Raw genomic sequence first — 12,607 nt, 5'->3', positions numbered from 1 at the left:
GAGAGAAAGCCATCGGATAGGTTAGAAAAGCAATGCAATCGCGCTCGGTACATGAGAAGACAAGCACGTCGCATCCCGCGAGATGACTGTGTGCACAAGACGAGAATGAACGACGCCGTTCGCGCCGAAACTCACACGTGAGGACTATTTGCACATCTCTGCCGCCTGACATGCGCACCCGTGCGTGGTGCGAGAAATACACGCTGTCATATACACAACTTCCGTCCTTTCTGAACTATTTATTTGCCGGAGAGTAGCTACTGGCTCGAGAGGGAGCTAGAGCCATCCGAGTTTGTCTTCAGACATAGCGCAGCTGCAAACAAGGAATAAATAGCACGGATGTGAGTCTACTATTTTCTGCACGCAAATATTGACATAAGTTCTGCCGTTACAACTTCGTGATTAAGATTTCATTCGTGGAGTTTAGAAACTGGGCGGAGCGAAAATGGATTGAGCTGGGCGCGAATATATATATATATATATATATATATATATATATATATATATATATATATATATATATATATATATATATATATATATATATATATATATATATATATATATCATCTAGGAGGCCCGAATTCACAATATACTTCTACCCTGTAACTTCTGTAAAAGAAAAATCTAGTCAGACCAAATCGCTGGATATGTTAGTGGAGGCGGCTGTCCAGCGTTGAAGACACCTTCCGAAAGAAAAGTAAAGAGAAGAAAAAAGCTTCGAATTCAGTTTCTAATTCCTTTAAGCACAACTGCACAGTGGATCACGAGCGTTCTTGCTTCGTGGTCTCGTCTAAACGCGGATTAACTGCATTTCGATGGGAATCGATCCTCGTTTTTGTGGAATCGATTCCAGAACTTCTTGCTCATCAGAAGAAGCTAGTGGATTCCTTCTTGCAAAGCGTGTCCCATTTTTAGAAGAGCTTACAGATGCCTTTTGTAGGCTTTGGATCTCTGATGTCAAGATGGGAGCCCGACAGATGGAAGCACGGAGTTGGATGGGTTGAACAAACAGCAGAAAGGTTGGTTGAACAAACACATGACGGATGGTTGAACAGCAGGATGGTTGAACAAACAGCAGGATGGTTGAACAAACAGCGTGACGTGTGACGTCATGACGTGTCGCGTCATGACGTCACACGTCATGACGCGACACGTCATGTCGCGTCATGACGTGTGACACCACTGGACATGACGTCAACACTAACCCCCTTAAAACTAACACGCCAAGGATGACAAGGCGCCTTTGACAAAGATAGGTCCCCCTATCGAAACGTCGGTCAGCCTGTCTGAGGCACTTTCTCCTGTATACCCGCACACCCGCATCGTTGAGGCGACGTAACAGACGAGCATGTCATGTTATTGACGTCACGACCTGTCAGTCATTCACCGATATGTAAATCCGGGATGCTTCATATCGTAACACGAAAGGCCGACCTTGCTATAGCCGACTGTGAGAGTTAGGCTGCTCGTTTAAGTTGTCCTGACTGTCTGTATACAATGATTATGCTCGGAAAGTGGCAGCTCCCGGTTATTTCTAATCGTTTCTGGCATTTAATCGGCCCTATTTGAAACTATGTCAAAACTAAACTTATGCTACAATATCATATCTATCATAAACCTTGACTACAGCCACCCTTGTTACATGGTTCTATTTTTCGCTTTACCTAAACCGGAAGTGCACAGGAGAAGCGGAAGTGCTTCGCAAGAAACAAGAGTGTCGCTCGGTGCTCACACCAAAAGAAAAAAGAAGAAGAAAATAAAATAAGAAACAAACTGAGCTATGGTAAACAAAACACAAGGTCGACTAATTAAACTTTCTCCTAACACTTGTTCCTATTCGCTGCCATACACGAAGGTGCTCTGCGATTTCTGACAGCTGACCAGGCTCATAGCGAAGACTTCCTCCGTGTCTCACATTGACCTGTGGCGTTTCCATTTTTTGGACAGCTTGTGAACAGTGTATGCATAGACATAAACGGTGGGCGTACGGCATAAAATTGTTACTTGTTCAGTGCATAAACATAAGCTTTGCATAACATCCCATAATTAAGAGGGTAACAACATAGTACCATCGCATTTGATTTCATTGCATTCAAATAAGCGCTTCACGAAAGCTTCTTCATATATAGAATCCAGCGTATGCATTCTTCTCTCTTCTCTGATATTGCGATGCCTTTCACCTGCGCAAGGAAGCGAAGAAGTTTCTTGCTGGTTAAGATGCGCGCTTTTTCGCAAGTTTACCTTTTGTTTTTCTCTTCATTTTCTTTAGTAATATTTAATTACTGCAAAAGAATATGCAAGATTATGAAAGAGCGGATATGGTTCAATCTAACTTGAAAGGAAACTGTTCCTCCTACGAAAGTCTCAACAATTGTACCTACCCATGCAATTAAAGTTAGTTATTAGAGGTAAGATTACTTTCTAGCGAACTGTTACATTTTCCAATGTTCCTGGCGATGACTCTACTTGTAAAAAATGCCTTTTTTATCTAATAATCCCAAATTAACTATCGTGAATTCAGCCATCTCTTTTCATTTCTTGCTCTCACACGTCCAAGCAAACTGTGCGATTGCTATAACACTGAAGCACGCGAAAGGGCTCCGGCCTCCTTAAAAAGAAAAAAGAAAGGAAAAATTGTCTTCTATTGGGGATAAATTGTGCTCGCTCACTCTCGACGTCATCGCCTCTTCTAATTAAAGAAAAGGGTCAACGGTCAGCGCTGAAACGTGGTGTCCTCACTGGTCCCGCCCGTATTTAATCTTGGCTTCCTCACAGCGAGCCCAATGCAGCGGCTCGCCTTCGCACGCACGCCGCGCGCGTGCCTATTGTGTCCCGAGTCGGTGAAGCCACAGTCGCCGACATCCATTTTGCTGGCCGCAGTCCTATTGAGCGCCGCCGCGTTGCTCTTTCCTCCCCGGGGTTCTATTGTTGACCCCCTGGTATTTTGTTTACTTATGCACTGAGTTGCTTCTGCTGCACGCATTCTTAGCACTCCGTTTTTCTTTTTTCTTATATCGTTCTTTTTTCTTTCTTCTGCGGTCTACGACGACGAGGAATGGAAACTTCTGCCTCGCACTGGAAGCCGAACGGTGGCGATCCTCATTTCGAGCCGGAACCAACCCTTATCGTTGAGGCGCCGTTCCTTCGCTCGCATATCTTTTCCGCCGCATTCCTCCAGAGAGTTTTGTTGGCGCTCTGAACGAGGTATATACGTCACGAGTGTCGCTCCGAAGTTGGGATTTGCCTGTATATTTGGCTGGCTTCCGTCGAGCGGGAATCCGGCAATGACCTGCGTGGCTCTCTGCCGTCCCAGTGTGCGAACAATATTGTCTGCTGCTACTAACATTGTCTCCATATACTGCACGTTAAAGTTTAGGTGACAGCCACGGGCGTGGAAATCTAGATTTTATATTGTTAATGTAGTGCTGTTATTTTTGCTAACAAAAAAAAAAAACTGCCGCATCTGTTCAGGAGATTTACCATCTGTGCAAAATGACGACATATAAGATAAAGAACTAGAGAGTCTATTGGGGGGACCGTAATCTTTTATATTCAATATAGCCTGTTCAATTTCGAGTTTCTACATTAGATGCTCAAGAATTGTGCAGTCAAACCAGTAAATAATGCGCAGTTGTTGGGCGACCTGTGCCCAGCAACACGAAACACTCGGATTACAGTGACAGCAGCGAGCACGGCCGTCGAGAATGTGATCTGCGGGTGAAACGCGTCGGAATGTACATTCCGGCGCTATCGCTGGTGGAAGTTCCAGAATGCACTCAACCGCTCACGTCACGCGCTCTATCTGATTAGAACGATCGAAAGCACTCGATAAGGCTTTTATATATATATATATATATATATATATATATATATATATATATATATATATATATATATATATATATATATATATATATATATATATATATGGAGAAGGGATGAAAGGTGAGTTCAAGTGTGGCTGCTGCTTGTGCTGCTACGCTCGCATGCTTTTTAAACTTGCATGCTTGCTGCGGGCTCCTATCAAACAGATACGTCTCATGGTGCACTCTATTCGATCAAAAAACTTGACACCTCTCCTGCGTGTGTGCGTTGATATGTTGAGTTGAAACGCAGTACCGCGTGGGCTCGCGCTCAGTTATATTGATCGCCTGCATACATCCAGAATACTCAGGAAGCAAGAATAAAGACGGAATACTCGGAATAGACGCGAGCGGCTCAAGCGGGAGACGGCATGTTTGCTCCGCACGCGTGTTCGCGGCAGTCGGGCTTTAAGACGGAAACGTTCAACTTTTTATAAATTGTTAACCAAATAATAAAGGTTCATATTTACACGCTGCGTAAAAGAACGTGTATTAGTTTGAGCCCTTTGCAGCTTACCGGCACATTCTCACGGGCCTTAGTGCAAGTGGACTTCATTCACATTGAAGACAATTCACCAGGCCATTAAAAAAATAGACCAAACTATCCCATCGGTCCTTATAATGCCTGCTCTTGTCATAGCTCGGCAAAAAAGTTGGAGCTCAGTCAGACTCACTCAAGAAATATATTTTGCACCGAGGGCTCACTCAGACTCACCGAAATTTTCCTCAGCCGGACTCACTCGTAGTGAGACTCACTAAACTTTTTGTTGCTCAACCGGTCTCACTCGGACTCAAACTCACCAACATATTACTCAGCCGGACTCACTCAGACTCAGACTCTTGGCTTTACCTGAGTCTGAGTGAGCCTGAGTGATTCGACTCATGAGTCCGTTAGCGTAAAATTAGATTTTTCGATCATGGTGTCAATATTTTTCCACGCCAATACCTCACATAATCGGTGCTCTGTGATACACCTTTGGTCTCGTATTTTCAAATACGAGTTATCAGTGGTTTGAATCCAGCAAAGACATTTTTATTAAATACACGCTACTCACACGAGATATCTTTATCAAGAACTTCCCATGAAAAAGTTTGGAGGGGGGGGGGGAGGTCATGACATCTCCCCCCCCCCCCAAGAAAAAAAATCTCACGCTTCTAATCAATAAATATTGAGGCGGCGCATGAACTCTAGTGTGTTGACATATGTGTGAATAGACTTGAGTATAAACGTGAGTCTACATAAGGCTGATGGCGATGCCGAAGATGAGTAGATAGAACCATAGGTCGGCAATAAAAGGTGGAGCTCACTCATACTCCCTCAAGAAATATATTTTGCGCTTAAGGCTCACTCGGTCTCAGACTCGTCAATATTTTCCTCAACCGGACTCACTCAGACTCAGACTCGCTAAATTTTTCCTCAGCCGGATCCACTCGGACTCAAACTCACAAAAATATTATTCACCTGGACTCACTCAGACTCACGGCCAGATCTGAGTTTGAGTGAGTCGGAGTGAGTCGACTCATGAGTGAGTTTGCCGACCTATGGCTCTTGGATTCACAAACCTATTCACTGCTGTCCATAAGCAACCCCAGTTTTCATATAAATATTTATCAGTATCGGTACTATTGTTATTACTATTTGCCCGCGGTTGCCTCTGCACTGTGAGTACCCGAGCCTCCAGAGTTTTTCGAATATTCCAAGTCCTGTAGGGTACGAAAACGACATTCGTCTCAATCGAGTCATGATAATGTTTTGTCCCTTTCACACTTAGTATGCGATAAAATAATCGCTACGCACTATTTCTTACAGTGTTTCATCATGCATGCTTCCTTTGTTCGCTATACGTAAAATGTATTTATTGATCAAGCCATTAAACAGTCACGTTGTTTTATGACGTTGAGAACTGCCATCCGAGGCTCACACGTCACACTGACAAGCTTGCTCACGCGTAAGAACGCTTTCCAATCGCAATGGAAGATACTTTATGCAATATTCAGAGCAATAGAACGCACCGAAAACACTCCCAATCATACAGCGTTATCGCTCGATAGTTTCCAGAGCACCCAGAAGTTTTAGCACGAGGGAACCTTTTTTTTTCCTTCTGAACCAAGCGGGAAAAAATGTCCTGTGCCGAAAATAATGACCTGTGGGAAACCTTTCGTTATTCTCCCTCAGGGAGGCTCCTCCAGGAGCCGGTGTTACACAAGACGTGTCACATCGCGGCGGCGGCAGTACAGGGTTACATGTGGCTACAACTTTGCGTCGGCTACATTTTATGTCTCGGCGGAATTCCAGGTCTTTTTTTTATTGCGATAGCAATTATATGGACAGTCTCGGCTGGATTTTGCCGTCGCCGTCGCCGTCGCCGCCGTCATGCACCGTATATGTATAAGTATGTATATATATATATATATATAAAGGCCCCAAAGAAAAATAACTCAGAAAAATGCTTCCGAAGCGCGGAATCGAACCAGGGACCTCTTGATCCGCAGCGAGCGGCGCTATCCACTACGCCACGAAACGCAGATCCTCCACGTAGCTAACGGCGAGCGTTATATACACACCATTTAGCGCTGGACGGACTCAGAGACAACAGGCGATAATAAGCGTTTCTTCATTACCAGTGAGGTGGCGCTAGGAGCCCGACGGGCGCATTTAAAAGTCGTCGGCGAGCTCGCTCGCTTCTTCTTATATTTGCGCATGGGAGAAGCTTGCCCTTCCGCTGTCTGCTCGCGCGGTTTTCTCGTGGAGAGGGGTAGAGGAATGTTTCACGCTTTCACCGTGATGTCCGCGCTCATGTTACGGCGCGTACGAATGTCACTCGAGCTCAGGGACGCCGCCAAACGAACAAACGGAAGATGAGCGCGAACTATCAAGTGTCACAGCTCGACACTTGAAGCACGCTAGTTTCCTTCGCTGCTTCGGCCGCCTTTGTAACAGAAGCGCTGTTCAAACTGAGAGTATCCATTGGCGAGCCTCACTTCGTATAGCATTAGTTCCTTGCTATCGCATTCATTGCTTCGCCCTTGCGGCGAAACTGTGACTTTTTATTGCGATAGCAATTATATGGACAGTCTCGGCTGGATTTTGCCGTCGCCGTCGCCGTCGCCGCCGTCATGCACCGTATATGTATAAGTATGTATATATATATAAAGGCCCCAAAGAAAAATAACTCAGAAAAATGCTTCCGAAGCGCGGAATCGAACCAGGGACCTCTTGATCCGCAGCGAGCGGCGCTATCCACTACGCCACGAAACGCAGATCCTCCACGTAGCTAACGGCGAGCGTTATATACACACCATTTAGCGCTGGACGGACTCGGAGACAGCAGGCGATAATAAGCGTTTCTTCATTACCAGCGAGGTGGCGCTAGGATCCCGACGGGCGCATTTAAAAGTCGTCGGCGAGCTCGCTCGCTTCTTCTTATATTTGCGCATGGGAGAAGCTTGCCCTTCCGCTGTCTGCTCGCGCGGTTTTCTCGTGGCGAGGGGTAGAGGAATGTTTCACGCTTTCACCGTGATGTCCGCGCTCATGTTACGGCGCGTACGAATGTCACTCGAGCTCAGGGACGCCGCCAAACGAACAAACAGAAGATGAGCGCGAACTATCAAGTGTCACAGCTCGACACTTGAAGCACGCTAGTTTCCTTCGCTGCTTCGGCCGCCTTTGCAACAGAAGCGCTGTTCCAACTGAGACTATTAGTTCCTTGCTATCGCATTCATTGCTTCGCCCTTGCGGCGAAACTGTGACTTTTTTCTTTTTCTCGCGACTCTCCCAAAATCGTTTGAATCGTAGCAAAACTCTCAAAACAAATTGTCAGGCCAGCACGCGTGTCAGCAGCTGATATTACAGAGTATTCGTCGATCCGCTAGAGCCGATGGGGCGGTACCGTTTACAAAGAAATTGCATTCCGCAAGACATCCAAGTGACAGGAATCGAGCTACGCCAGCGAAAGTCACACACACACACACACACACCCGAAAAAAAAAAAAACCACGAACTGGAGGAGCTTTTATTTTTTTGTCGCGGGTTCCAAAAGTAAAAGTAGTGCACGCTGCACAAGTGTTTAGCAGTGCGACTGCCTCCGATTCCCACTCGTCTATTTCGTGCAGCTTTGTTGAAGGTGGACCGAGCGTTTTCCTGTAGGGCCGGAGCGGGTAGCCATTTGGAAGCGATATGTCACGAAATGCACTTGGCTTTCAGCCAGGCATGCGTTCCAGTAAAATTTACTCACAGTCGAAATGCTGACGCTGAGGCGGTGTCTGCCCTTTTCCCTCCTGATCTTTGATTTCAGTGCATGATTCGCTGACTCGGCTAATCACTCGCAAAGGTTTCGGCGAGTACCGAATTACGCAACTGCAAATAAGATATTCTGGTGCCTCGTCCTCAAATGGCCGGCTGACGCAAGCTGCTATAGCTTGTAAGTCGCTGCACGATTTTCGCGAAAACTCCCGTGCCCTTAAAGAGAGACAGGCATCCCAAGAAAAGTTCGTTTCTTTCGGTATCAAGTGACAATAAAATAGAAAAAAAAGGAATGGCGACTCGAGTGCGCAAGAGGGGCGGAAATGGTTGAAAGCGTTACGCAGACTCACCGCCCAGAGGCCCAGGAGGAGGACGACCGAGGAGACGGCGCACGCAGCAGAGAGCAGGACCATGAGTAGCGAGAACGTGAGGAGCACTGTAGATGCGAAAAGAAATGAGTGGATCAATGAAAGAGGCACGCTGAAGAAGACGCAAAGAGGTGGGCGGTTGCCCGGTTAACACCGGAAACAGCTCCCGCGGGCGGAGAACAAAGGACGCGGCGAGCATGCGGGACACAGCGTCCCCAAAAAGGAAACAGGTGTGAGGCACCAGACACTGGCGAATCCTGGAGACGCTGGCCTTGTCTCCAAGCGCACGCCGCGCTGTTTGTTCGTCACAACTGCGTCGTGGCTCCTTGCTGTGCCTCGCACCGCTGTTATGAGCGCTTCGCTTGGATTAACGTATATTTCTTTTTCGGTATCAGGGGTCCTTGCCCCGCCTTGTTTACGCTTTGTTATCGCCGCTTTCTTGTTCAGCGCCCTTTCGCGACGCGTCGTTGACTAATGTGCAGTTGTGCTGACCATGCGCACTGTCTTTTGTTGTCGTGGTAATTTGCTGTAATCATATATTCAGGTAAACAAAGACGACTCTGATTTTTGCCCTCTGTTCTGGTCGCGACTGTGCGCCACACTCACATTGGGAATGTATTATTCCCTATGGCTGGCGTCGCCCTCATTTTGTTATTCAGAATGCTGCCGGGATAACAGCTTCTCCGCTAAATTGAGCACCCCCTACAGGGGCTGACTTTTGCTCCTTACGCGGTGCGCGGAAGATAGAAGCTCACGTGGCAGATACGTTTCAAAACAGCAAATTTAAATCTATCATTTCGCTATTTCACTTCATATTTCTCGAGCCTGCAAATAACGAATGTAACCCACCGCAGCGCTTTTTGTAATTCCCGAGCACCTTGCGACGTATGATTATACAAGTCGCTTTAAGTGACCGCCCTGTTATCGTCTCATGTCTTGCGTTGGCGTCACGCATGTCCCACGGCATAAGCCGAGCAGCCTGCCCGTTCGGAACGCCAACGCGCGCTTGTGCGTGAACGCCAGCGTCGCCGAAGGGCTGATTAGTCTGTCCAAGCCAGCGAAACGCCAGCGTTGGGAGTTGGACGCACCGCGCTCGGAGCAGCAAACAGTAGAAAAACAGTACAGAGGAGACCATAGAACAGGAAATAGATATTCGTGAAAGAAATGATATAATCACAAGTAAATGACATAAAAGCATAGAAAATATCACATAATCACACAAAAAGAACAGAAAAGAGCAGACAACACATGAGAACCAATGTTCCGCCGTTCGTACAGTTTTCACTTAGGGTGGAACTAGCTTTGATTTTTAACACGAAAGTGTTTTATGCCGGGGTCCACCAAGACTTCAGTGACGTATTTCCGTCACGGAAATGAAGTCGAAAAAATATACACAATCAGATGGCAAAGAAAAAAAGGTACCGTCAACGGGCATCGAACCCACGGCCACTCGGTCCGCAACAACAGATGCCGGGCACTCTATCCACTGCGCCACGATCACAGACTCTGGGGGGGCCTTACGAACCCGTCTTTTATATCTACCACTCTCCCGGTCGGCTGGGTGGTGTTGACCTTTGGGGCTGGTAAGGTAAAGTAATTCGTCATTGCTGTGGCCTCCGCGACTAGCACCTGCAACGCGTTACGCGTCCGTCCCATTCGGCGCGTTTTCAATAGAAGTTGAATTTTGTCAATGCCTTAACACACCGCGAGGTGGCGACCTTTGCCCAAGCGTCGTAAAAGCGTCGGCCTCGCTCAGCATCACGCTAGTACAAACTAAAAATAGCTCTGCGACGCGCGCCTGCCTCACCTGGCTGTAACCCCGCGTTCCCCGTTGTCGCGCTCACCCCGAGAAAAATCGCGGCCAGGCTACCGGGGCGGCACGACGCGCTTGAGTTTCCCTCAAGACCGACCGTGGTGGTCAATCACATTTTAACATGCCGCGGAATGGCGACCAAGTTCTGTGTCCAATACGCGACGCTCTTCTGGCTATCACAGCTCGTTCTCTGATTACGCTTTAACCGTTAACTTCTACAGCTACCACACGGGTTTGTTTAATCATTTAACATGGACGTTAGTCGTCGGGATGGAGATGTACCACCAATCGTTAAAGTGGGTACATCCACGTTAAACGGTGCTATAGCTTCCAGACATCAATATACATTGTACAAACTCTCTTATATCAGTGTACAGTAAACATTCAGTTACTTCTGTAAGGGCACGCTTTACTTTCGTGTTATTCCGATTCCTATGACGGAGGGATCAATCAACTTTTACAGCGAAAGCTGTTATGAGATCATTTCACCGGCCGTTTTTGGCGCCGTAGTTGTCCGCCGCCGCCGCCGCCGCCGCCGCCGCTGCCGCCGCTGCCGCCGCCGCCGCCGCCGCCGCCGGTGTCCGTAACCAGTATCGCTCGAAATAAGAAAAAAAACGATATAAGAAAAAAATTCCAGGACGGAACGAGGTTCGAACCTGGGCCCTCTGCGTGGGAGCCTAGTATTCAACCTCTGAGCCATGCCGGTGCTTGAAACTGCTTTGCAAAAAGGTCCTATACAGGCTTCATGTCGGGAAGGAACCACAATAGCATATGCAATATAGCGTGGTAGAAGAGTAGAATAAGCACCAAGCGTCGCACAACGCGAATTCTGTAACCAGGCGTCACACAATGCGAATTGCGCAACGAGTAGGTTGTTCAATGCTTCCAACCCATTACAAAGGACTCTACCATAATTCTTCATCGTCATCAGGCACAGCATCAACAAAGTGCGCATAATGCCTTACATGCGTTTAGCAGGTACCAACGCTCTCCGTAGAATGACGAAAAATGGCACAGTGCCTGCTGCCCTACTTCTCAAAAATTACAATGATTTATAGCGTAGTGGGTTCCTCGCAAGTGCACTTGTATTGGTTGCGAAGGAAGCCCATAAGCGCATGATCCACTTCCTCGGGGTCTCAGTAAAATTACAATGATTTATAGCGTAGTGGGTTCCTCGCAAGTGCACTTGTATTGGCTGCCAAGGAAGCCCATAAGCGCATGATCCATTTCCTCGGGGTCTCAGTAAAGTTCTCGCCCCCCCCCCCGTCTCTCTCCCACGTCAACGTATGTTATACAGCATGACAGGGGGGGGGGGGATAGCTACCGGGCGTCACCCAATGCGAATTACATAACTGGTGGGCCGTTTAAAGATTCCAACCCATTACAAAAGGCTGAGCCATAATTCTTCATCGTCATCAGTCGTCGCGTCAACAAAGTGCACATAATGTCTTACAGACGTGTAGCTGGTGCCTCGCTTCTCCGCAGAATGACGAATAATGGCTTAGCAGGTGCTTCCCAACTTCACAAAAATTGTGATTTATGGCGTAGTGGGTATCTGTCTAGTGTACTTGTATTGTAGCCCCAAGAGAGCTTAACGGGCTCTAGAAACGCCGCTCTTCCAGCTTTCGCTGTGACTGTGCTGCGGTTTCAGCGCAGGCCTGGCGTTTTTTTTTATTATTCCTCCGTGATTCCATTTTTTCATCCGCAAATGCTGACACGTGCTGTTCCGATCGAGGTCGTGGAGATACTCGCGTCGGCGTCCCATCCAAGATTCGCCATTCCTCACAGCTGCCTGCTCTAGCATGTGAGCCTTGCAGTTAATCCAGATCCTTAATAAGCACTAGAGCTTCAATAAGAAGCGCATCTATGCGCGATGCTACTGCATTTGGTATTGCTACTTTTTTTTACAAGACCTTTCGACTTTTCTGCGTGACCCGATTTCTGCGCTCTGCTCAGCAGATGAAAGGCACTCGAAGAAAATAACAAGATACTTTGTTATGAACCCTTCAATGACTGACGAGAAAGCAGGATTGGCGGATTGTGACGTATTTTGTTTGAAACTTCATTTCGGGCAAAACAGCGCTGCCCTGGAGCTCGAAGAACATGCTTTCAATCTTTAGAGAGCCGAAATAACTAGGTATGACATAGGTACTGACTTTCATTCTTTAATTGCTTTCTTGTTTACTGCTGGTGGTAGTGATGCTATTCAATATACGCACAAAAATGAAGCAAACGCAGTTCGCTGTTTCAAAGAAAGAAGTGGTCCTTGAGGAGGAGGAGGAGGAGGAGGAGGAAATGTGGTCCTTACTGCGACCAA

The 12,607-nt window shown here is 47.1% G+C and overlaps 1 protein-coding gene across 4 annotated transcripts in view; it reads right to left on the bottom strand.

The window, feature by feature from the left end:
- The window catches only part of LOC119382472 (uncharacterized), a 161,251-nt gene that overhangs the window by 25,608 nt on the left and 123,036 nt on the right, over positions 1-12,607 (bottom strand). For all 4 annotated transcript variants that reach the window (XM_049412210.1, XM_049412209.1, XM_037650181.2 and 1 more), the window contains exon 3: positions 8,460-8,545. In XM_049412210.1, the coding sequence (XP_049268167.1) occupies positions 8,460-8,545 (86 nt within the window). The remainder of the gene's footprint in view (positions 1-8,459; positions 8,546-12,607) is intronic.

Source organism: Rhipicephalus sanguineus, chromosome 2, assembly GCF_013339695.2.
Source record: "Rhipicephalus sanguineus isolate Rsan-2018 chromosome 2, BIME_Rsan_1.4, whole genome shotgun sequence".
NCBI classification, from domain to species: Eukaryota; Metazoa; Arthropoda; class Arachnida; order Ixodida; family Ixodidae; genus Rhipicephalus; species Rhipicephalus sanguineus.
The sequence above is the reverse complement of the archived record's forward strand: the minus strand, read 5'-3'. Positions and strand labels throughout refer to the sequence as shown.